The sequence below is a fragment of the Trichoderma reesei genome (genome assembly GCF_000167675.1).
Source record: "Trichoderma reesei QM6a unplaced genomic scaffold TRIREscaffold_5, whole genome shotgun sequence".
NCBI classification, from domain to species: Eukaryota; Fungi; Ascomycota; class Sordariomycetes; order Hypocreales; family Hypocreaceae; genus Trichoderma; species Trichoderma reesei.
In genome coordinates, this window is record NW_006711152.1 from 766,099 (window position 1) to 790,449 (window position 24,351).

A 24,351-nucleotide genomic window follows, 5' to 3' on the forward strand; every position below is an offset into this window, starting at 1 on the left:
GAACCATACAACTCCCCTTTCGGTGTGAAATTGAAATAGGAAGACAGCGTGGCTGCAGGCAGGATCATTCTGGACCTTGGAGTGGCATCTGGAGCAGTGGAGGTTGATTTCGAAATTGAGGCTCTGCCGCCCTCCTGTGGACCATGTTCGGTGAACGAGAAATGTGATGACGGAACGTGTGTGGATACGTTGATGCATGAAAGCACACGAATGGCTGGCCACTCCGTACACTACACTGTATGCATGTATGCATCGATACCTACCTTACCTTAACTGATTGCGAAATATGCCTTGCTTACTGGGGTATGTAGAGCAGCATTGCGGCTGTCGGGCAGGAGAGCATGAGCCTGCAGCTTCACAAATGCCTGAAGTCTATTTAATGCACTCAATAGAGGCAAGAGGCAACCAATGGATTATCATCGTCAAGGAAGAGGCTCACTGCCACTCTAAGGCCAGCTCCAATAGAGTGCTTGAAGACCTAGTAGCTGAATCTGCAGTTGTCTTTATGCAGAAATTCATCGGTATTCAGAACAGCTGAAACTTGGGCTTACATGCATTGATGGGGCTGAGAGACGTGGGTGGTCGTTGGTAAGTCCATCCTTATGTACAGGTAGGTAGGTATGTGTTTGTATCTTGTAGTCGGGCTCGGCGCCAGGAATGGGCAACACTCAGGAAGTCGATAGCGTCGAAGCAAGTGAGGCTATTGAGCTCTCTTGCCGAGCCACTGATGTATTTAAGGTGCGCTTGAGGAGGCGGTTGGGACTGCCTGAAGCAACCAACTTTCTCACTGTGGCAGATGCATCATCTGGATACGACAAGACGTCCAACTACCTGATTCCCGCTGTGCCAAATTCTATCATTACCTTAATTTAGGTAACCAGACCTAGTTGACAGCTGAGAGGTAAGGTTCCATTACCCATCAAGAACGTGCCCACAAATGCATATCGTGAGACGTGAACTGTAGATATGGATCAGCTAACAGCAGTGTCAAGGCCCCTCGTTCAAGAAGCTATGAACCCCGACCTGGAGATGAGGCAGCACGACCCCGATCGTCTGTCAGACTCATCCGCTAGTGAGACAACCCAAGATGGTGACGAGTCTGGGAATTGTTTCGCTGTCCAAACCCCTTCGCCCGAGCTTTCTCTGCGCAATACGCCAGCTAGTTCTGTACGGAAGAACTCGATGAGCGACGTCTCGACAGGTACACACAACATTGGAGGGACAGATGATGATAAGCCTCAAGATGATATCGAAGTCGACAGCGAGGATCATGATAAGGACCTCAACGAAGATCATGATGAGGATGGCAGAGAGGGAGATGCCGATAATGGCAATGAGCACGGCTTGAACGACAGCGGCAGTGGAATGAACAACGACAATGAGAGTCACAGTGGAGGTGACAAGCAGGAAGATAACAACAATTCTGATAGCAACAACGACAACAACGAAGGCGGGAAGAGTGATTGCGACGATGACAGCGACGATGACAGCGATGATGACAGCGATGATAACAACGGCGATGACAACGACGAAGACAGCGACAGCGACAGCGGCAGTGACAATGAGAGTGACGACGAGAACAGTGATATGGAATTGATCAAGAACCCATTTGGCGAGACGTCTTCCAATGCAATGAAGCAGTGGACGTTTCGGAAGACAATCGAGGGTGGAGGTGAGAAGTCCGCGATCTTGGACAAATTGATGGAGTACCAGGGACTTGAAGAGGTCAAGCAACAGCTCCTTGATATCAAATCAAAAGTTGAGATTTGCAAGATGCAACATCCGAAGGGTGGGCGGAAGCGCCTGCGCTTAGAGAGGTTCAACATCATTTTTCAGGGAAATCCTGGTACTGGTGAGCGCATAAGCCTCAACCCTCTATGTCATTTTCGCACTGGTAGCTAATTCTGGCTTTCAACAGGCAAGACGACCGTCGCTCGTTTATACAGCAAGTTTCTGAAAGAGCTCGGCATTTTGGAGTCAAGTGATTTTTGGGAAACGACCGGCATGAAATTGGCTGCGAGGGGAGCCGCGGGAATAGAACACTCGCTGGATAAGGGTGTCGTCTTCGTTGATGAAGCATATCAGCTCACGGCGGCGTACATTGACGGCGTTGGCCGACAAGCACTCGATCTCATTCTGACTGAAATGGAAAATAAGGTCGGCAAGCTGGTCTTCATCTTTGTCGGGTACCACGAAGAGATGGAATCTTTCTTCGAACACAACCCTGGCTTATCAAGCCGTATCCCCTATACACTCAACTTTGCTGACTTCAACGACGCTGACCTATGGAAAATATTGGTCGATAACATTCGCAAAAAGTTTGGCAAGAAAATGCGTGCTGAAGATGGCCTGGATGGGTTATACATTCGCATTGCGATCCGTCGCCTTGCTCAGGGAAGAGGAAGCCGCGGTTTCGGAAACGCAAGGGCTGTTGAGAACCTCCTTGCCCGCATATCCCAGAGACAGGCGCGGCGGCTAATGAAAGAGAAGCGAGAGATTCCCAATCATGTTCCCGATTACTTTCTGTTCACAAAGGAGGACATAATCGGACCGCACCCTTCTGATGTGGCACGATATTGTTCAGCTTGGGACAAGTTGCAAAAGCTGGTCGGGCTTGAGCACGTCAAGGACTGCGTCCAGAGACTGGTCGGCATGCTTGGGCTGAACTACGAGCGGGAGATACAGGAGAAGAAACCTTTGAGATTTTCTCTCAACCAGGTTTTTGTTGGAGAGCCTGGCACTGGCAAGACGACCGTGGCCAAGCTGTATGGACGCATATTGGCTGACTTGGGCTATCTCAGTCGCGGCGACGGCAAGTATTCCCAACCTGCCTATTTGTTGATTGGCTTAACGTTGCTAATGCACTTTGACAGTCGTACTGAAAAATCCGGCCGACTTCATCGGTGAATGCTTGGGAAAATCTGAAGCCAAGACCAGGAAAATCCTTGAGGCTACGGTAGGCAAAGTCCTTGTGATCGACGAGGCCTATATGCTTGACGCAGGCGATCCAAGCAAGGAGCAGGACAAATTCAAGACAGGAGTCATTGATACAATTGTCTCAATGATTCAGGGTGTCCCGGGCGAGGACCGTTGCATAGTACTCGTCGGCTATGAGGACAAGATTCGCAACATGTTCCATAACGTCAACCCCGGCCTCTCGCGCCGCTTTCCTATTGAGCGACCGTTCCGGTTCAAGAACTTTACCCTTCCACAGATGCGACAAATCCTGGAGAGCAAGCTGCAAGGTGATGACCTTTCCGCAACAGAGGAAGCACTTCGCACTGCGGAGAGCATGTTCGAAAGGGCTCTCATGCGGCCCAAGTTCAGCAACGCCGGCGAGGTGGACAAGCTTCTGGCTACAGCTAAGCTCAACTATGAAAAGCGTCTGTCGGAGCTCTCTCTTAAGAAGATGCGGTCCGATTCACATGAAGACGAGGTCTTCAAGTTGCAGGCACTGGACTTTGACCCGGATGTTCGGAGCAGGACGAATGAGCAGCTTGACTGCCGCAAGATCCTCAACGGCATGGTTCAGGATAGCATCATCGACAAGTTGATCGGTTACCAGCAGAGTTGTGATGGGGCAAGAAGGGGCGGTTTCAACCCAAGAGATCACGTTCCCACCAATTTCATCTTCAAAGGCCCTTCAGGTACGTATCCTTAACTCCCTCTGAACTCCCATCCTTCACTGTATTTGAATACACAGCACATACAAGCATTTTCAGCCGCAATTCACCCCCACCCAACCATCTCTGGCTTCAGTCTCTCACATCACGCGATGATACAGGTACAGGGAAAACAACGACGGCCCAGCATATGGGGATCATCTTTTACAACATGGGGTTTTTATCGGACAGAGAGGTTATTGAATGCTCAGCGACAGATCTCATCGGCCAATACGTGGGGCAGACAGCGCCAAAAACGAAGAGAAAACTCGAGGAGGGCATGGGCCGTGTCCTCTTCATTGACGAAGCCTACAGGCTCACATCCAGCACGTTTGCGCAGGAAGCGGTGGATGAAATCATCCAGTTCCTCACAAAGCCCGCTAATGCTGGGAAGATGATCATCATACTCGCCGGCTACACGTACGACATTCACAACCTCATGTTGACTTATCCAGCCCTTTCCGGCCTCTTCCCTGAGGAGCTCGTCTTTGAGACTATGAAACCCAGCGACTGCATCAGTCTGCTTGAAAGGGAACTGAGAGTTTCGTACAGGATGAAGGTCACTGGAGACTTCTTGGTCAAACCTGCCTCCGACGAATGCAAAAAGGTCCAGCGTCTGTTTCGAGCGTTAAGTGTCATGCCTGGGTGGGCAAATGCTCGAGATGTCAAAACCTTAGCCAATCAGTTGGTGAACCAATTCCTTCGCAACAGATTACTCGACACCTCGAACAGAGAGCTGTCTTTTGAGGACCTCTTGAAGAGCATGCATCAGATGCTGGTACAACGGCGCGACCGCCTCAAGAATCCGGACGCCAATGGCAAGTTGAGCGTTCCGCAGCAACCGGGATTCTCTGGGCAGAACATTACCCCTGGCTTGGAAAACCCGCAGCTCGCACCGGCTCCCCCTCGCGTCGATACCGACGTTCACACACCGAGCGCTGCATACACAAACGCCACCAGAGATGATGCGAGCGTCGGTGTAGACCACCAAGCTTTTTCCAAAGGAACTCAGGGTCTTGGGGATGGGTTCCCCTTGGGTAGCGGGACCGGCGATTCTGGCGAACAGTCATCCGAACAAACCACCTTCCCTGGCGGACGCGGCGGTAACTGTGATGGGCAAGATGGCGGCTTCATATGCGATGACGAGACCTCGGCGATTCAGAAGAGGATGAAAAACCGGGAGGCGATAGACGAGGCGCTGGAGAAGGCAGGAGTATGTGTGGCAGGATACCAGTGGAACAGGGTAGCAGGGGGTTACAGATGCGCTGGGGGGGCTCACTATATGTCGGATTCGGACTTGAAAAGCAAGATGTTGTAGAGATACGGAAAAGGAAGAAGAGCATGACGAAATAAAGGGATCGAATGCGGACAACTTCAACGCATAGGAGACCCCGTATCTCTACGTAGTAGAGGACGTGGCGCCGTAAGATTGGATGACATGTAGAAGTCCAGATTAATGCCAAATGAACACCATCCCTTACGCTTCAGCACGAGTTATAGGTGTGAATTGTTCATGCTTTCTTTCAGTTGCGATGTACAGCATCTATGTATTCACTTACATCAGTGTTGAGGGCACACATGCTTTTGATGCCGCCACTTGAGGGCGGAAAACTGTGCCCTTAACAAGAGCCGGCCCGGAGAATGTCGGTGCTCGAGCATATCGCCATTCCTAGTTACAGGCCTGTGTAGAGTAGCCCTATATTTGTTTCTCGCATGATACGACGTTGATTGTGTCCCTGTAGTCGGTACTCAGTGTGATAGCACGGGTTCCCACGCCTACCAATGGCGCTCAACCGCACAGCAAATCTGCGTGTTGGTTCTACGGTCGTATGCGTGTTGGTTGTGAGGTTGCCTCGGGAACCATTTTCGTATCGAGATCTTACGGTACCGATGATTACGACGCAAACTTCCCAAGTGCGGAGGTAAAAAGCTCTTGTCTGCCTCCCCTTCCACCTCCGAGAGACGCCGTATGCGATGGAATGGCTCCTTGGATACCTACTTGCGTTTGCGACAGCTTTTGCAATGCTGCAATATCTATTGTCTCGGTTCAGAGCGCAAGCGACGATTGAGGATACACGAGACTATGAAGACGACGCAGACCATAATGACTCGTGCAGATTGGGAGTGCCTTTCGATGACGATGAGTACGATGAAGCCGAGATATTGGCGGTGCCGCAACCAGGTATGGAACCGCAATGGTCAGAATACGTCAAAAGATACGATGGATGGCGTCCCGAGTTGAGGGCCGAGTTCGCCCTGGGCCCGGGAGGTTTTGTGAGAGGTTGGCCATCCAAAGGCGGCCTCTATGTCTTGGACCGTGTCTTTGGCGTCGAACTGGAGTACTTAGGACTGGATCGTTTCAACAACACCCCTCGCCCATCTATCTCTGATCCCGACGCCTCTGCTGAGGAAGAAGAGATGCATTGCAATAAAAGTGAGTACCCGTCGATGGATTTTGCTCGGAACACCCTGACTGCTTTCGATATGAGAAATAAGATGCTAATCTGGACATTTAGTGCGACAGCTGGGTGCCATATGGCACAAGAGCGAAGCACATTATAGGAATTATAAAATTGCACCTGAACTCTACGACATGGACATAAAATATGCTGGCTGGCCCGCGGGAGGTGGAGTATGGATGCTGTTGACATCAGAGACGTATGCGAGACTGAAAGGCACCGCCATCATCCATAATGCTCTCAACATGGAAGAACGGTGCAAGGCGATCGAGAAGTTGGGGGGCCGCTTTTATGAGAATCCGAGGGATTGTCCGTTCCTGGATCTGCCCTGAGCCCCATCGACGGTTAGGTAATTGCTTGAGCATGATTGGGCGCGGGTATGTAATGGCAATAGACCGCATGGATACTCTGCTTGCACTAGGATAAACGATTAGACGATGCCCGTCATTGCTTGATATTGGGTTTGTGCACGATTCTTCTCTTCAGTTAAGGCTGCGTTCTTGAATACGATTTGCGTCTGTCTGACAGAACTACCTAGTCAATAAGAAGGGGACCGCTTGAGTTTCTTCCTATAGCACAGGCCACAAACCTTGATACAAAAGGGGCGCAGGGGAGACACGCCGCCAGATAAGCCCCTCGACAAGGACGAGCTTTGATCCATCAGCAGATAAGACAACGCCTGCTTCCCTGCTCCCTCTTTTGCTTCTCCCCTTCACTGTCTCGGGATATTCTTCACTTCTCTTCTGAGACAGGGCAGACTCTCCCAATTCTTGATGGCCTGAATTCAGATATTACTATTCTTTTCAATTTTGCTTCATTTTTGTTTCTTATCAGGGGCACGGGCGTAATCACGTGAACCTCAAAGACGGCCTTCTTTCGAGCCAACGTCTTATCATACCTACCTACCTAGGTACTCCTGCCCATTGTTGTCCTCCACGGCACGGCCTCGTGCTGCCAGCATCAACTCAACACCAGTATCATTAGGCGGTTGTCAGGTAAGTGCGATATCTGTCAGGCAAAGCAGGCAGTTCCTTGGCTGCGAATTCTTCCCATCGCTTCTCCCGATGCCTATGATACGGCCTCTATCGGCAATCCCCGGCACAAAAGCGGCGATCACCAATGAAGTCTCAGATCCAGCCTGCCATCAAGGCGACCTGACACAGCCCTCTCTCATCCTCGTGCTTCGCAATCATTAGCTGGACCTGCGGCTAATCAGAGCTCCAGGATGCAACGCCGCGCTGCGATTCAGCAGCTGAGGGTGGCCCGGAGCGCTGCCGGGCGAGCCTCCCAGCCCTTGTCGAGGCTGAGCGCATCCCGGTGGCAACTCGGCACCGTTGCAGGCCGCCATCATAACAAGAGCCAGCTGCTGAACTGCACACCCCGTCTGGCGGCCTCTCGGAGCTTCAGTCTCACGTCTTTTCGGTCCAGTAGCTTTGAAGATGATGATTCGCGGACAGGCACATACAACGAAGCCGATCACGAGCATGCCGTTATCTCGACCTTTGATCTCTTCTCCATTGGCATTGGGCCCTCCTCATCTCACACCGTCGGACCTATGCGGGCAGGCAACATCTTCGTCTCGGATCTCCATGAGGCTGGACTGCTTGAAAAGGTCGACAGGATACGCATAGCGCTATATGGCAGCCTGGCTCTCACTGGTGAGGGTCATATGACGCCGTCTGCTCTCCTGCTTGGCCTCGAGAGCGCAGATGTCGAGACAGTTGATACGGCCTATGTGCCGAAGCGCTTTGAGCAGATCAAGAAGGAAAAGAAGCTCTTCTTGGGCCAGCAGCTCCCAGGTGGCAAAGGCAAGGAGATTACGTTCGACTATGAGCGTGACTTCAAGTGGGAGTGGTCCAAGAAGCTCGCTCTGCATAGCAACGGCATGACTCTCATGGTATTTGACAAAGAAGGCTACATGCTGGCGACCAATGACCTGTTTAGCGTTGGCGGCGGGTTTGTTGTCAACGGTGCCTTGTCTATCAACAGGCCGGATCCGTCCAATGCACCGTCAGATCAGGGCGCTGGTCAGGGAGCGTCCGACCTTGGCTTGCAAAAGACAGAAGGCACTGGCGGACACCCGCTTGATCTTGCGGAAAATATGTACTACAAAGAGATCAGGAGGACGGATGCAGCAGGAGATCGGCGGACTGGAAGCGAGATCAAACTGTTGGAGGACAATGAGGAGGAGTCAGCCTTACTCACGTCTGGCACTGACGGTGGCCGCACGCCGCCTCCTGTCACCTCTTCCAATGGAGATGCCCAGCCTTCTGAGGGCGTGCACGGGAATCAGCCGCGGTATCCTTTCAGAGACGCAAAGAGCTTGTTATCGCTGTGTGATAAGCACAATCTGACGATTGCGCAACTGGTGTATGAGAACGAAAAGAGCCATGGTTACTCAGACGAAGAGATTCGGGACAAGCTGTTTCGCATCTGGGAGGTCATGGACAACAGCATCTTGGAAGGTGTTCAAGCCTCACCAGACTCACTACTGCCAGGCAGTCTGAAGCTGCATAGGCGAGCACCGGCATTGTATAGGCGACTCACGAGAGGACTGTATCCCTCACATACCACCCAGGCCAGCATTGGGTCAGAGGCGGCTCAAGCTCAGCTACTCACTGAAAACAAGACAGTACCGCCGACTTCAGAAACCTCAGGCTCCTCAGGCTTGACCACGAACTCAGTACCGCCTTCGTCAGGTCGAAAAGGCGTCACTGTCAGGAGGAATTTGCCGCTCCGCACACATGGATCCTTTTCTCATCCCGTATTACCATCTCCGCGAAGACGCACTACGTTTCCTGCCAGTAAGACTATCCTGGCGAACCATTTCGTCGAATGAATGATACTAGCTAACTCCTGTTCCGTAGTGGACTATCTTACTGTGTATGCCATGGCAGTCAACGAGACCAATGCAGCAGGTGGACGCATCGTCACCGCTCCCACGAACGGCGCAGCGGGCATCATACCCGCCGTGCTCAAGTACACGATTGAGTTCGTCAGCGATGACCCGGAGCGTGACATTCTCTCCTTCCTCCTCACAGCTGCCGCTATCGGTATGCTGTACAAACGCGGCGCCACCATCTCAGCAGCAGAGGGCGGATGCATGGCCGAGGTCGGCGTGGCCTGTTCCATGGCAGCTGGAGCATTCGCAGCCTGCATGGGCGCAAGTCCGCAGACAATCGAGCAGGCGGCCGAAATTGGAATCGAGCACAACCTGGGCTTGACCTGCGACCCCATCGGAGGGCTGGTTCAGGCGCCGTGCATCGAGCGCAATGCTCTGGGTGCTATCAAGGCTATTTCGAGCGCCAACCTGGCTCTCAGCAGCGAGACTGGCACGCAAAAGGTGAGCCTGGATGATGCCATTCAGGCTATGCGCCTGACGGCCAAGGGCATGAGGAACGAGTTCAAGGAGACGAGCTTGAGCGGCCTGGCTACGAGCGTGCCGGTGGAGATTCCTGTCAGCGTGCCGGACTGTTGAGGCGCTTCGCCAAGTCAGTACATGCAACGGAATAGAGTAGCTTGCAGTCGTTTCTTATGTTCACCTATAGCGAGAGTTTTGCAACACAAGGGGTGGTGGGTTGGGACATCCATTACATAGAGAAGAAAAGCGATTCTGTTTATCAACCCTGCGCTGCTGTACTACTGAGGTTATGATTAGACTTCATACAGCCAATGCCAACTTATGTCGACGGCTAAGACAATTATGTTGAATTATGTTGTGAAAAAGAAGAGCAACAACAGGTGAAGTTCAACTCTGAACCTTGCGAACCTTGCCATCTGCTTAGCGAATCCGTTTTAGGAGGGCTGCTGCGTTTGCCGTGTTTCTCACGGCAACTCTGCATGTACCCAATTCTTTGGATCTTCATAGAAGACGCCTCCCAGTTGCTCAATCAGCCTGCAGCGTTCTTCCATGTCATGGGCATTGTGAATAATACCGGCGTCTCTGGTAATTGCATCATCTTCTTTGAGGTCCAGAACCCAGACTCCACCTGCGGCCGGCCAGCCAACTTTGATGAAGCGCTTGGCGCGACGAAGATCCGGTTCGTTAGGCTCCATGAGTTTCCTCACCAACCATTCTTCTCCGCTTTCCCACCAGATGGCCCCTAGTTGCAGCACTATGCAGCAAGGTGATATATTAGTCTTTGTACTAATTGCTTCCCAGCTCAGAGCAGCTTTATAACAAAACACCCAAACGACCACGGTGTCATCCAGGCCTCCTGCTCAAGAGCGAATGCTTACTTCTGTTGCAGTGTGCCTCTTCTTCGGCAGCGGCGTCAGGACCAGACGGGTCTGGTTGGGGCGTTTTACGGAATCGATCCAACTTCAGAAAGTCCAGTTCAATGCCCACGCAGTCTTCCAACATATAGACACCGCCCTTGGACGGCCATCCCTGAACCAAAGCGCCTGGCCCAGCACCGATACTGACTCTGGTCCTGTTCTCTTGCGTGTTTCCACACATAGCAGCTTGCAGTTGCACGTGTTCCTCCATGTATCCATCTTGTCGTTCCTCCATGTATCCATCTTGCCGTTCCTCATTGACCCATATTGATGTTTCTGACAGATGAAAAAGAAAACCGAGCGTGACGAGAGCTGCTACGAAAGCGACCATGTATGGAATGAGCCTCGCCATGATGGTTGTCTGTTATAAGGTAGAGTTTGTAAAGTTAATGAGACTGAGGGATATTTATTGGATATTTATTATGATTGAGCCTAGGTGAGCAGAGATCACTTCATGATGACTCATCCAGAACTGTTTAATTAGAATACTACTGTACATGTTCGTACGTAGTCTCTGGAGTATGATTGCAAGTCCTGAGGGCTGGCATGGTTGTGGGCAAATTGAAGCAATAAAAGCATGGATCTGTATGCACGTTGGTTTGGAGAGCCAACGAACCTTGGGCCATACAACTATGTGATTGGTGGGGTTGGTATGTCTCATTATATGCAGCACTTTGTGTGGCCCGTCAACACCAAGATTCACGATCGAGATACAAGATTTAGTTCGGCTGCACCTGATTAGCTCTAGGATTTTAAGAGACTCAATTGATGAGAGCTTTAAGTTTATTTATACATATTCGAGATTGCTCGTTGTATGTACTTGTATGCTGACCCACCAAGGGAACAACAAGGTCCCATATCGCTTAAACCCGAAGACGGCGATGAACGTTTAGGCTTCCGTTCTGGGGACTCGACACTCTACACCGCATCGAACTATACCTAAGCTTGCGTGGGCCGAAGGATTCCTTAGCAGGATTCGAAGTTAGGCATTTAAGCTCAACTGTGCCATCATCTTCATATCATGAGTCACTCTCCCCTTCTTTCTCTCTTACTCGTACAGCAATAGCAACTCCTTCATCCCAGTAGCCATCATGGCAGCCCCTCTCATATGGATCAACGCCTTTCCCGGGACTGGAAAGCTCACTATCGCCAAGGCGATCAAGGCGCTGGATGAATCTGTCACCGTCGTTGACAACCACCAACTGATTGACCCGGTGGCATCAAGGATCTCTCGGGATGACCCACGTTACCAGGCAGAGCGGAAGCGTGAGCGAGAGCGAGCATTTGAGAAATATGTTTACGATCCTGCAACGGCTTCAAAGACTGTCGTCTTTACGGGTAAATTTGATCTTGACTGAGGAACTTATACTGTGCCTTTCTTTTATGGAGTGACTGATGGATGAGCAGACTTTCAATCAGACAATGAACTGGGCCGAAGTGTTGCGAAGGAGTACCTGATGGCGGCTAAGAAAGCCAAGAGACTCTTTATGCCGGTGTACCTGGGATGCGACGTCGACGTCAACCTCAAGAGAGCCGCAAGTCAAGACCGAGTGTCGGGTACCTCGACAAAGTTGACGGACATTGCTCTTCTCCGGGACTTGCGTTCAAGGTGCAAGCTCTTTGAGTTTGACGATCAGGATTTTTCCACCTGGATTGACACCACGAATAAAGAGCCCGAGGGTGTAGCCAAGATGATCCTGGGGCGGTCTCGAGTGATATCTGAAGGAAGATAACTTGAGTTTGTTCCATTTATATTATTTGTTTGCTGTTTAGGATGGCGATGCTTGCGCTAATTTGTAAGTGATCGGTCATGCTTGGGAAAGCCTAGAGTACAATACATAGACGACTTAGACCGCGAAGAAGCAATTATACAGAATACATGCAGAAGCATTCGTCTTACACAGCAGAAGAGCGTGTGTCCAACGGCGACAGACCGCCAATGCTAGCAGCAACGATGCCGGGCATCCCAATGGCTGAAAACATGGGCGAAGCCGGCCAATCTTTCGAAGATGGCGACGAGCCTCGTCTGACTTTCGCTGGATGGTGATGCGGCGAGCTTGATTCATGGGACTTTGCCAACGTTTCGCTCAATGCGCGAATTCGGCCTCCCCTGATCATTCGAAGAAAGGCAAGATCATCCTTGATGTGGGAGAAGACGGCGTTGTATCGCTCAACAGAGGATGTGTCGCTGCCGTCTGCTGCTTTCTTGCCTGGCAGACGCAACCACCGCGGCCATTTCTCTCGCAACTTGTTGCTGCAGCTTCGCAGTACTTCATCAGGAATCAAGCGGATCAGGACACCGATGGGAATCGATCCGATACCCAGACCAATCGAAATGGCCCATTGCTCGCCTGTAAGTCGGACAACAACAAAGGCGTCGCCTCCGACGTAGATGATGATGAGCTGTCCTCCGACCATGATGGACATCATCAGCATGAACAGCCAGTTGCGATGCAAGCCTTCGAAGATGTTGAGCTTATTATCGATGCGCCGGCTGTTGATGAGTTTGAAAATCTGCATGAAGACGAAGACATTGAAGATGAGAGTCCGCAGCTGATCCTCTGGGTAGTCAAAGAAGCTGGGTCCGCCGAACCATAGAACGAAGCAAACAGTCAATTGATAGATGGACTGGCCAAGTATCATCTTCCACATAGTCAGGCTTATCAGAGAAGCCGTCCGAGGCTCTGGCTTGCGATGGAGGGCACTCAAGGTGGGCGGATCGGTGGCGAGGGCGAGTGCTGCAAACGTGTCCATGATGAGATTCACCCAAAGGAGCTGCACGGCGTTGAGAACGGCGGTCTCCTCATTATCGGAGACGGCTGTGACAAAAGTTATAATGACCGCGGTGATGTTCACCGTAAGCTGGAAGAGGAGAAACTTCTTGACGGAGTCGTTTACAGCTCGCCCCCAGCCAAGGGCCTTGACGATGGACGCGAAATTATCATCCATGAGGATGATGTCGGATGCTTCTTTGGCGACTTCCGTACCAGTTATGCCCATGGAAAAGCCAACGTCTGCAATCTTCAGTGCTGGGGCGTCATTCGTTCCGTCTCCCGTTACTGCGACAACCTCGCCCAGATTCTTGAGGACTTCGACAAGGATACGTTTATCCTCTGGACTCGACCTAGCCAATATACAGATGTCTTCTGCGACGGCGGCTTTCTGTTCCGAGGAGAGCTGGCGGAATTTTTTCCCTTCCATTACAAGGCCTTGCTCTCCTTCTGGGGAAGCGGTTAGGATACCGCAGGCGAGGCCGACGGCTTTGGCGGTTTCGAGGTTGTCGCCGGTCACCATTTTGACGGATACGGATGCTGTTCGGCAGTCTTGGACGGCGGCGGGGACTCCTGGTCTGACTGGATCTTGGATCCCTACGACGCCAATCCAGGTCATGTCTTGATGTATATCAGGGAGCGTGACATCGTCGGAGCCCGGGGTGGTCGTATCGTCTGCCTCGGGCTTTTGGGGTGGCCACTGCGAGAAATCACGGTAGGAAAGTGCCAGAGTTCTCAAGGCTTGGGTTCCAAATCGAAAAACGACGTTCCTGATGGCATCTCTCTGGGATTCTCCCAAGGGCTCTGCGTTTGCGTGATTCGTAATTCCCATCAGGGAAGTGGTGCATTGAGCCAGCACAATCTCGGGAGCACCCTTCACAAAGAGTCGGTACTTCTCTTTGCTGCCTTCACCGCTGCCATCAGGCTCAGACAGCCGAATGACTGCTCCCATGCACTTTCTCTGTGAGTTGAAGGGAAACATTTCCACCACTGGGTTGTTGGCACGTTCTACAGAGACTGGCCCGAGGCCAAAATGTCGACGGACCCATTCGAGGAGGGCTGTCTCTGTTTTTGTCCCGACGAATACCGATGTGCCGCTTTCCTCTCGTTCGAAAGCAGTGGTGTTTACCGCAATGGCCGTCTTCAGTAGTTGTTGGACGCCACTGTCAAGCTTAGAGGATAGCTGCTGGTGCGGAATCTGCGACTCCATGTCCGAACCCCCATCGCCAAAGAGCAGTACCTCGCCTCCCAGTGCGCCCGAAGTCACTGTCATGGCATTTTCAGTCAAAGTGCCTGTTTTGTCTGAGCAAATAATCGTAGCATTGCCCATCGTCTCGCATGATTGGAGATGCCGAACAAGGTTGTTCTCTCGGGTCATGCGCTTCGTGGCGAATGCAAGCGATAGCGTCACCGCCAATGGCAGACCTTCTGGGACGGCGACGACGATGATGGTGATGGCCATGACGAGGATGTGTAGAAAGTCTTGGCCTTTTTCTTCGGCGGAGCCGGTGTTGTTGGGTAGACGGATAAGGAACTCGATGAAGAGGACAGTAAATAGTAGGCATCCTGCTGCGCTGCCGAGTTTGGCAATGTATCCTACAAGAATGAGATTAATCATTAGCATTCAGTTTCCCAAGTAAGTAGAGTGGTGCTTACCAGCCAGGACATTCAACTTCGATTGCAACGGAGTGAGTCCACTGTCCTCTCGCAGCGACATCATCGTCCGACCATGACTCGAGTTTTGTCCAACCGAAGTCACGAGAAAAGACCCGACTCCGTCTAACACTCGAGCACCGGAGATGATAAAAGGGTCCAGTTTGTCCAAGTCAAGTGCTTCTTCGCGGTGAAGAGCCTCCAAGACTTCCTCTGCTGGTACCTTTCGCACCAGATCGGACTCTCCCGTAGCAGAGGACTCATCACAGTTCAGACCGTGGCCCTCAATGAAAATTCCATCAACAGGAACCACATCGCCCGGCTCCAGGAGCATGACATCGCCCACGACTACTTCGTAGATGGAGACAGCCTCAGGCTTACCCGACCGAATCACCTTGACGGAGCGGTCCTCCTTCTTCATGTTGAGCTTCTGGAACTGGCGCTCCTTTTGCCAATCGTTCAACGCGCCGACGATGACAACAACGGCGATTGCGACGATAATGGCAACACCTTCGACCCATTCGACTTTTGCACCTTCATGCTTTGTTTGTCCGAAAGTCTGGTATAAGCCAAGGGCGAGGGAGACGATGGCTGCCACGCTGAGCAGGATGAGGATGTGGTCGTGTAGAGCAATCCATGCTAGCTGGAAGAAGGACTTTGACTTTCTCTCCGGTAGCCTGTTTTCGCCAAATATGCGCCTTCTCTCGGCGAAGCCGTCGCTTGGTTTGCTGATAGACAGAGTAGCTGGAGGTTCCCCGGTTGGCTTGACAGGGGAGGCCGCTGCTGTTGCCTCTTCGAATGTGATCGGTTCGAGAACATGCTCTTCAGCACTCAGGCCACCGCGACGATCGCTACGAAGTCCCCTTTCCAAACCAGTAAGACCTCCCAGGGCAACAAATGCGGCGAGGCTTTTAGGATTGATGAGCTTGTTCAATTGTCCGGGCGAGAAAGCAAAAGGGTTATTATCGGTATCGAATAGAGGTTCTTCTCCTGGATCCGGATGTAGAGCAGAGGTGCTCTGCTGCTGGATATCCTCCCACCGACTACATCCGCCATGGGAGGCTCCATTGTGGTACTCGGTGTTTGTGGACGTGGGCTCGGAAGAGTAGGTAAGGGTAGCATTTGGAGAGGGAGAGATGCTTTGCATATCGTCGTCCTTCTTCGCCATAATGCCTGGTACAGGCTGGGGGTATCATCGACTTTGGCTGGAGAACTATGCCTGGTGAACAAATGTACGCGGGTTCCTTCAAATTTTCACGTTAACCGGGTCTTCAAAATATAATAGAAAGAATCCCTTTTCATGAGACAAAGACGGAATTTGAGGAGACGATTTATGACTTACATCTTTGTAGCCATCCATCTACTGAGCTACTAGAAAGCACCACCCGCTATGGCCCGCAGCGTATGGAATGGCTGTCATCATCTCGCTCTCATCGCCAATTGAGGTCTTATCATCTGGAGCAAGCTTTGGATCAGAAGACTTCAAGCTTTCTGCTACTGGCTTGGCAAACGACTTTAACTCGCTTTTGCGACGAGGCTGTGAGGCAGATGGCGGAGGCACAGCAAAGCCACAAGTTTTGGAGACGGGAACGTTGCCACTCAAAATGCACGAGGAGCAGAGATGGCGGAGGTGGTTCAGTCCGTTAGTTACATGAAACCGCGCCTATCTTCTTGGCAATCTAAGGTACCTTTAGCTTCCAGTACTCAACAATTGCTCAAAGGCCGTACGGTAAGGCATCATGAATGTAGGTGTGGGAAAAGATGTGGCAAAACCCAGTGGCCCCATGTGCGCTGATGTATAAGAAGAGGTAACAACGAGACATTCAGCAAAAGAGTTGGAGTAGATTTAAGCTTACCTGAGAGTGGCTTAGGCCCTCAGCCGAAGTTTGCATGATACCATATCTATGTAATTGATGGTCGAATAAAGCTGCTTGAAGGACCACATTCCGTGCGCCACTAAGTGATTGTGATCTATTGATGTGTCGGCTACTAAGACCAAGTCACCGTTGCTTCAAAACAATATAGCTACTCCATTCTTGAGAGATCCGGATGTTTGTCTACTGCAGTGCTTTTTGTAGGGCGAGTTCTTTGATTGGATTGAGATCTTGCATAGAAGGCTTCAAGTCAGGAAAACTGTGGCTTTTGGGTCAAAATGTGTTCTGCTTGTAGACCTATAACATTTGTCTCTGACTTCTTGTAACCGACCGTCTCACGAGCTCAGTCAAATACCATAGAAGACTGACCTCAGATAGTGGAATGGTCTTGGATCATCTCACATTCGTTGGCTCCCAGGACACGATCACGGGCCTTGACAGGACTTGCATGACATGGGTAAGGAAGGCAACGGTCAGTTTGCAAATCATCATTCTCCCCTTCTCTTCTCTTCCGCACAAGCTCCTACAGGGTTCTCTCTGCTTGTATAGCCCTTTAAGAAATTACTGCATCGAAATGAAGTCTAGATAAAGCGACACATTGTGATCCCTCTGGCAATTCTCCTGTTACGTCCTCAGTTGCTCTGTACTTACCCACCTTCCAAAAATATGCCGTCCGTAATCGTATTTGTACGTCCAACTACTTTGTGAACGGTTGGGCCTAAGGCAACCAAGAGGACTTGGTATATAGTTGCACGACTTCTATTCTCGATGAGGAGGAGGTACAGAATACGAGGTCGATCATTCACTGGTTGAAGTAACTCGCAGTTGGTGCTCGTAGGACTTCAGAGTCGGGGAAAGTCATTGGCTGTGATACACGACATGCAAAGCTGCCGGATCGTTGTTTTCGTGCATTGATTAAGTGAGGGCAGCGAGGTGAGTCCCTCAACCCCCTTGCGGAACCCACCAGTCAGTCTAGACTTACGGTTAATGCCCTGTGATAGACTGGAAAGATGACCAGTGCGCCATGGAGAGATGAAGCTGAAGAATAACCCCCCCAATTAGAGGTTTTTATAGAATCTCGTGAGAAAGGGCCGATGGTATTTCTCACCACTTCTTGGGAAGCCAGCTGTGTTACATACTATGCTAAGTCGTTGGTTCTTCCCGGCAACCTTCTGATGGTGCAACTATCTGTTAGGCCTTTATAAACGCTGGGGTAATACAACGTTGGTCGAATGAAATCAAGCGAAAACACTTAAGGTAGGTATCCCGTCGGAGAGGTCAACTTGTATGCTTCGCCTTTAGAACTGTGCACACTCTATTATGATGTCTAAACTTGATACAACTTAGAAAGCATCCTGGGTTGATCTGTGAGAAGTTTACGAATGATGGATCCAGAAACCTTGGTAGAGTTTTCCACGGCCGCGCTCACTCGCCTTGCGGATATAGTCGCAATATTGAGCATGGAATATCAGAAGCCACAATGGGGTAACATCGCCGCAATCTTGTTGATCATCATAGGAACTGGCAATCTCTGGGACAACAGTGACCGAGTCAGAAAATTACTACGAGACACCGAGAAGATGTGTACCGTAAGTATCGACATGAATCAGTTCTGGATCATTCTCAAGTCGGTCGACTACCGGTTGACGGTCGGACGCTGATTGTAACTAATAGATGCCCTCGGAATTCAAAGAGACCAAAACACCTCTCCTCGAAGCTATAGTCTTCCCTCAAGACTCGCCAGTATATCAAAAAGCAGAACAGAAGATACGCCAAGGGCTACTCAATGCAACATTGATGCACCGACCTACACTGGAAGCCACCGTTCGACATTTCTCGAGGTTTGCACCGGCTAGCGACTCAGACTGGCTCCCAAACGTCGACGGAGAAGAATTGCCCACCGCGGTTGGCGCATTATTTCGATATCCGAAGGAGGTTGATGCACTGGTGAGCAAGGCGCTTAGGGATTGGATGTTTTGCACCTGCAGCACCGAGGCGAAGCAGGCATTCCAGAACAAGCATCTTGCCCAGCTTAGGTATGCTATGGCCTCCTTTCGCACGAGCCCCAGAGCATGGCCTAGTACGTTTAGAGATGCTGTTTTCGTCTGCTCCGGTCTGCAGCAAACGTCATTTGAGTCGCTGGCAGAACGTTGAACTTCATTTCTCATGGTATTTACCAGTGCTTCTGCGATCGTGCTGTCTCCATGACATGTGCTGACTACATACCTAGGTCTAAACGAGCCAGATTCGTAGATCACAGCCGCGGAGTGCCGACGTCGCAGCCTTCGAAGCAGCCCATAAGGGGTTACCAGGACAAGTTTTGCACGTCCCTTGGCCTAGATCCCACTTCTTGTCTCTGTCTTCTCTTCCAAGATGGAAAGCTCCGCGAGTCAAAATTCACCACACCCGTCGAGACATGTGTTGATCACAAGCCAGGTATTCCGCTCGCCCAAATACTCAAAAGCTATTCTCTCACTTCTAGAATGAGGGTCGCACTGGCCTATATCCTTGCCTACTCGGTGTGGCAGTACTATGACTCAGACTGGGTGAGATGTGGATGGACGAGCGAGTCCATACAGTTCCTTAAAGAGATTGACCCATCGGACACCAGTCTAAGCGCGAAGCTCTACGCCTGGAAGCCATGCCTCTCATCTCACTTTGGTGAGGAGGAGTCCCGGCCGCCCGAGTATATAGCAACACTGGACAGGATGCATCGATATCCAAGAGTCCTCGCCCTTGGGATTCTGCTGGTTGAAATCGGGATTGGTTCGCCACGAAATCGGATTCAAGACTCCTCGTCAAGCAGACCTGATGACGATTGGTTATGGGCCTTGAACCGCTGCAGTAACAGGCAAGAATGGGGTACATTCGACATCCCCGAGTATCTGAAAGCAGCCAAAAGCTGCTTGGATCCACAGCATTTCTTCTCGGCCTCTGAATGCGATGGAGATGCCCCCGGGCTTATGGATGGTCTAAGACACCGCAAGAGTGTTTTGTATCAGAGAGTGGTTGCCCCGCTAGAGAAGGTCCTCGTGTCAACTGGATGGATGGAAGAGCTGACCGAGACGGAACCCGTCAACGCTTCAATCGAAAAGAATCGACCGACTATCAACGGCGTCCACTTTTCTCAAAGCCGAGCTACAAAGATCCAAGGACACTCACAGTTAACAGCTGAGTTTTGTTTCACAAAGGACCAGAGAGATGCTAAAAAGTGGTTCAAAGAGATGAAAGAATTAGGTACAAGCCTTAGCCAACCCCGAGGTTCACGAGCTGGGATTCGAATCGCCATATTGGATACTGGGTGTAACATAGACTCCGCATTTTTTGGTGTACCGCCGATCCAGTGTCGCCTCAAGGGGTGGAAGGACTTTGTCTCAGGGGCGACTCATTGGCAAGATCACCACGGCCATGGCACTTATCTGGCGTCTCTCATCCTGCAGATTGCTTCAATGGCAGATATCTATGTTGCACGCGTTGCCAGCTCATCCGATGATCTGGCTAAGGCGAGTGACAAGGTTGCGGAGGTATGAATTTTCCCATCCAGCTCCCTTTTTGGTTTGCTATATGCCGCTCTTAACAGCTGACTGAGTCCCAGGCAATCTCCTGGGCAAGCAAAGAGTGCAATGCGGATATTATTTCCATGTCCTTTGGGTTCGCAGATGATCATCCATGTATAACTAAAGCTATACATGAGGCGTTATCTCACCGGAATGGCTCCATCCTCTTCTTCGCTGCGGCCTCAAACTACGGAGCAAACGAGAAAGAACTGTTTCCCGCAAGGCACGAGTCTGTCATCTCAATTCGTGCGACAAACTCCAAGGGCCAGTTTCTGGACCTTAATAATCCACCCCGAAGTCAGCACGATGGAGTCGTCTTTGGTACCTTGGGCTTGGATGTCCCGTCAGAACCCCTTGTCAGTGGTGAGATTCAGTACAAAACTGGGACGTCGGTGGCTACCGCTATTGCGGCGAGCATAGCTGGCGCCCTACTGCAATTCGCTCTTGGAGACTCCCAAAGGGAAGAATTTGAACAAGTTCAGACGAGTTTGCGGACACGGAAGGGGATGCAAGCGCTCTTCGAGCATTTGGCAGTGGCAAGTCACTATGAACGATACTTGTACCTGGCGCCGTGGACTCTGTGTAAGCAGACGGATAGCGCTCGATGGTCGACGTTTGTTGCTGCGGTACTGAGATGAATGGTGGCAGCGAGGAATGGGACACCATGAGACCGATCAATAGGTATCTGGGTATGTAGTATGAAATGAGATTTGGACCAACATCGTCACCACGTACAGTGTTACATTTGAGTTCCTACCTGATATCTGGCTGTCGATTCACCGAAAATGCTATCCACGAAACTGATCTACCATAAGGTCAGGAGAGTCTCATTATCGGTCTACACTCCCTTACCTGCTTACCACTACTATTGTAAGATCTTGTGCGACGTTAAGATGATATAGATGACGTGGCCTCGTTCTTTCGGAGCCCCCATAGTATCTAGTAGCACAACGTAGGCTGTCCGACCTTAATCGGTGGCCCGCAACTACCTACCTATATATAGAGGTCACAAGTCAGCTTGAAGTCGCAAACTTATCCTTCGCTTTGTTTTCACTTCTCGTCTTACCTTTCCTCCTTTCCAAGCTGGCTCATTGGTTGGCTATACAGAGCCCAATAGCACGAGTCCAGCATGGTAAACTACGGACTACTCACGGGAGCAACCCAGCGATTGGTGGTATGTAGGTACAAGTCCACGTACTCTGTAGCAGTGTCTCAATGAGAGAAGCTGGTCCTCGGTCACTGAGCCGATCTGGATGTGACAAAGTCTAGCGGTTTAGACCCAGACGAAGACTACATATACCTTAGGTAAGAGGGAACCAGACAAGCTTCCGAGAGTGTAACATAGCCTTGAGGTACATACGCCTCAACATATCTCATCGTCCCGAGTCCATTTGGCAAAGCAGCCTACAAAGTGAACCTCGCGACACACGCTGTTTATCTAGGTACCAAAGCTATTACTTTGTGATGCGCATGTAATAGTATGTCGGCTCATCAAAACGACGGAGATGGTGGCTACGCCTCACACAGACCGCCATCTGCGGAGTACTCTCGCTTCAGCATGAGGCCTCTGCAGGTGGCCAATATTGTGCTACTCAAAAGGAAATGGTATCACAGGGCGCAGTACTCGGAATCCCGCGCATCCTGTTTGTCATTAGATTGGGGCAGAAGAAGAGCAATGAGACACAAGGCAGACTACAGCAGGCTTGCGTAACACATACACCCCGCTCGCCCGAGCAGGAAACAGACTGTTTGTCGTCTGAGTGTTTGTATTCTGGGTGTTTGTCTTGTGTCTGTCTGTCTTGTCAGTGTTTGCCTCGTGCGTGTTTGTCTTCTTGTCCTTTTCCACTCACTTACAAAGACAGCAGAGCCTCCTTGAAATCCGCCCATCACCATCAGGTATCGCACAATATGAGTATCCAAGAGGCTACTAAGCAGTGCCTGGAGACCTTGAGGGCTTGCCTTGCGGTTGAGCAGTTGATGATTGATGCGTGGGCTGAGAATCGCTTAGCAGACCTCAATCTCTGGATCGCGGGCCTCGGGGCATTGGCGTCGTCACGGGTGTCTCTCGATACGAGACTGGGCTCGAAGCCCGAGATTCGAGATATCATTGCCAATCTGCTAGGCTTACTTGCTCTCACTGTGGAAAAGTGCAGAAGGCTAGGTATGATTTGATACAAACCCTTCGAAGTGGTGGTTGACGATCGTCTCTAATACAAACAGCGACTTCTGAATCCGGAGCTGCCGGTGTCGCCGCGCAAATTGAAGAAGAGCAAGAAGAGCTGTCTGAAAGCTCCAGCGATGGCATTCCACCCCGACCGTACTCTCCTTGGTCAGACGAAGACGATTCAGACTCTGATGACTTTCTTCCCGTCGCTGCCGAGCAGCCATTGTCAACCAACAGTCTTCTGGAGAGCAATATGCAAGATGTCGGAATGTTGCTAAAACAACTTGCCAATATCGCTGTTGTGGTACGGAAGTCAGGCAAAGGCTCACGGCTTCAGAGAGCGGACCAGCAATTCAAACCGGAAGAGCACAAAGATCTACAGGCACATCTCACAACGATGATGCTACTGAACAATATCGAGCAGCGTTCCGACCTCCATTCAGTCAACGGAACATTTGACCCTTCGAATCTGGGTGAAATACAAGAGCGCATCATACAATGCAATCTGAAGCGACGCAATCGCTTCCTGTATGCCCAACGGCACTCTGACTCCCTGTCAGGGAGAATATCTCAGGAAGACGACGCACGGCGCCCACAAAAAGCGAATCCTGGAGTGATGGCAAAGCCTGCCCCCGACGGGTCCGAAAGCCAAAGTCAAGCAGCAGTTCCATCTACAGAGATTGAACAGGTGCAAGAACCAACGAATCCCACGATAGTGACAGGAACTAGGGCGACTGCCATCAGCGACTCTCTCGATATACCACGGGTCACTTCGCCATCTTCGGCTTCTGCTTCAACTCTTCTTTCATCAACCACTATTAGCCTCAAATATCCCCAGCCTCCCAAGATCGTAAGCGGCATGTGCAGTTTTACGTGTCCGTGTTGCTGTCAGACGCTTCCTATGGAATATTTGGAGGAGAGAAAGTGGAAGTAAGTACTGTTAACATGAAGATGGCTGAAGATGGCATCCGCATGACATACTAAAGGCCGAGAGAAAGCACATTAGCAATGATCTCAGCCCGTATACGTGTATCCTTCGTGGTTGCACTACTCCCAACGTTCTCTACGCTACGAAATCAGATTGGCATCGGCATCTTCTCGACAGGCATCAAGGCTATGAATATTGGATCTGCTTCGCTTGTGAGGGTGCTGAACAATTCCGCAACAAAGAGCAGTTTCGTCGGCATATAGAAGTGCATCACACTTCGTTCATGCGAACCGGTCAAATATCACTATTAGAAGCTGTGTGCAAACGATATACGCCTCTCGACATCACTTCTTGCCCTCTTTGCAACAGGCCTAAAGGTCATGGCCAGGAAACAGAGGTGGATAAGACGGGGCTATTTGATCATATTGCTAAAGAACTGCACGCCTTTTCACTCCGATCATTGCCATGGAACGATGATTGTGGCCAGGAAAGCGAGCAGAGGATATGCCAGAGCTCTGAAAAGGTTTCTGAATGGCTCGCCAAGAACAGTCTCTATGCGGAAACTACTTCTGAGAAGCCTCCCCTGGAGAGGAGGGTTCATTCGTCAAGCTATTTCCAACACAGTCCGTACTTTGCTGACAGTACAGGATCTGACTCCTCCAGTGGTTCCGAATCCTATGCCTCCATAGATAAGGGGCTTGAGGACCTGGAAGCAGCACAGGGACCGGATTTCTTGAAGGAAGACAACATCGGTGTGAATGAGTCAGAACAACAATCACGGCAAAGCCTCCAAAGCGAGTCTCGATTCTGCCAGACAAGCTTCGTCAACCGCAATTCACACCCAATGCAAGAGGAGGAGCCGTGTTGTGGATGTGGACGACCCGTTGAAGTCTGGAGACCTAGGGATAGTGGCCATTTGGTCTGCGAGAGGTGCAGGCAATATCAAGGCCCGGCGTTGAGTATGGACTCATGGTATGTCTGATTTGCGCCCTGTCCCGTTGAAGA

General features: G+C 50.9%; 7 protein-coding genes across 7 annotated transcripts; 5 read left to right on the forward strand and 2 right to left on the reverse strand.

Annotated features, from left to right (window-relative positions):
* Nucleotides 1–1,632: 1,632 nt before the first annotated feature.
* Nucleotides 1,633–4,464, forward strand: TRIREDRAFT_58366 (uncharacterized protein; the record flags this gene model as incomplete). The annotated part of the gene is made up of 4 exons (XM_006963623.1): nucleotides 1,633–1,852; nucleotides 1,919–2,903; nucleotides 2,938–3,647; nucleotides 3,785–4,464. Coding segments are annotated over 4 exons (2,595 nt in total), but the record flags the coding sequence as incomplete, so codon positions are not given.
* Nucleotides 4,465–7,346: 2,882 nt separating this feature from the next.
* TRIREDRAFT_76363 (serine dehydratase) lies at nucleotides 7,347–9,599 on the forward strand (the record flags this gene model as incomplete). The annotated part of the gene is made up of 2 exons (XM_006963624.1): nucleotides 7,347–8,925; nucleotides 8,989–9,599. The coding sequence occupies 2 exons, from the start codon at nucleotides 7,347–7,349 to the stop codon at nucleotides 9,597–9,599; spliced, it is 2,190 nt and encodes a 729-aa protein (XP_006963686.1).
* A 347-nt stretch (nucleotides 9,600–9,946) lies between these two features.
* On the reverse strand, nucleotides 9,947–10,751 carry TRIREDRAFT_105454 (uncharacterized protein; the record flags this gene model as incomplete). Its single annotated transcript, XM_006963810.1, has 2 exons — nucleotides 9,947–10,236; nucleotides 10,361–10,751. 2 exons carry the CDS (start codon nucleotides 10,749–10,751, stop codon nucleotides 9,947–9,949), a joined length of 681 nt encoding a protein of 226 aa, XP_006963872.1.
* Nucleotides 10,752–11,490: 739 nt separating this feature from the next.
* TRIREDRAFT_105455 (uncharacterized protein) lies at nucleotides 11,491–11,757 on the forward strand (the record flags this gene model as incomplete). Its single annotated transcript, XM_006963625.1, has 1 exon — nucleotides 11,491–11,757. One exon carries the CDS (start codon nucleotides 11,491–11,493, stop codon nucleotides 11,755–11,757), a length of 267 nt encoding a protein of 88 aa, XP_006963687.1.
* A 538-nt stretch (nucleotides 11,758–12,295) lies between these two features.
* On the reverse strand, nucleotides 12,296–15,970 carry TRIREDRAFT_58952 (cation transporting ATPase; the record flags this gene model as incomplete). Its single annotated transcript, XM_006963811.1, has 2 exons — nucleotides 12,296–14,766; nucleotides 14,827–15,970. The coding sequence occupies 2 exons, from the start codon at nucleotides 15,968–15,970 to the stop codon at nucleotides 12,296–12,298; spliced, it is 3,615 nt and encodes a 1,204-aa protein (XP_006963873.1).
* A 2,112-nt stretch (nucleotides 15,971–18,082) lies between these two features.
* TRIREDRAFT_105457 (uncharacterized protein) lies at nucleotides 18,083–20,892 on the forward strand (the record flags this gene model as incomplete). Its single annotated transcript, XM_006963626.1, has 4 exons — nucleotides 18,083–18,286; nucleotides 18,372–18,733; nucleotides 18,928–20,221; nucleotides 20,278–20,892. The coding sequence occupies 4 exons, from the start codon at nucleotides 18,083–18,085 to the stop codon at nucleotides 20,890–20,892; spliced, it is 2,475 nt and encodes an 824-aa protein (XP_006963688.1).
* Nucleotides 20,893–21,383: 491 nt separating this feature from the next.
* TRIREDRAFT_105458 (uncharacterized protein) lies at nucleotides 21,384–24,318 on the forward strand (the record flags this gene model as incomplete). The annotated part of the gene is made up of 6 exons (XM_006963627.1): nucleotides 21,384–21,428; nucleotides 21,734–22,001; nucleotides 22,113–22,415; nucleotides 22,475–23,184; nucleotides 23,286–23,348; nucleotides 23,405–24,318. Coding segments are annotated over 6 exons (2,303 nt in total), but the record flags the coding sequence as incomplete, so codon positions are not given.
* Nucleotides 24,319–24,351: the final 33 nt, after the last annotated feature.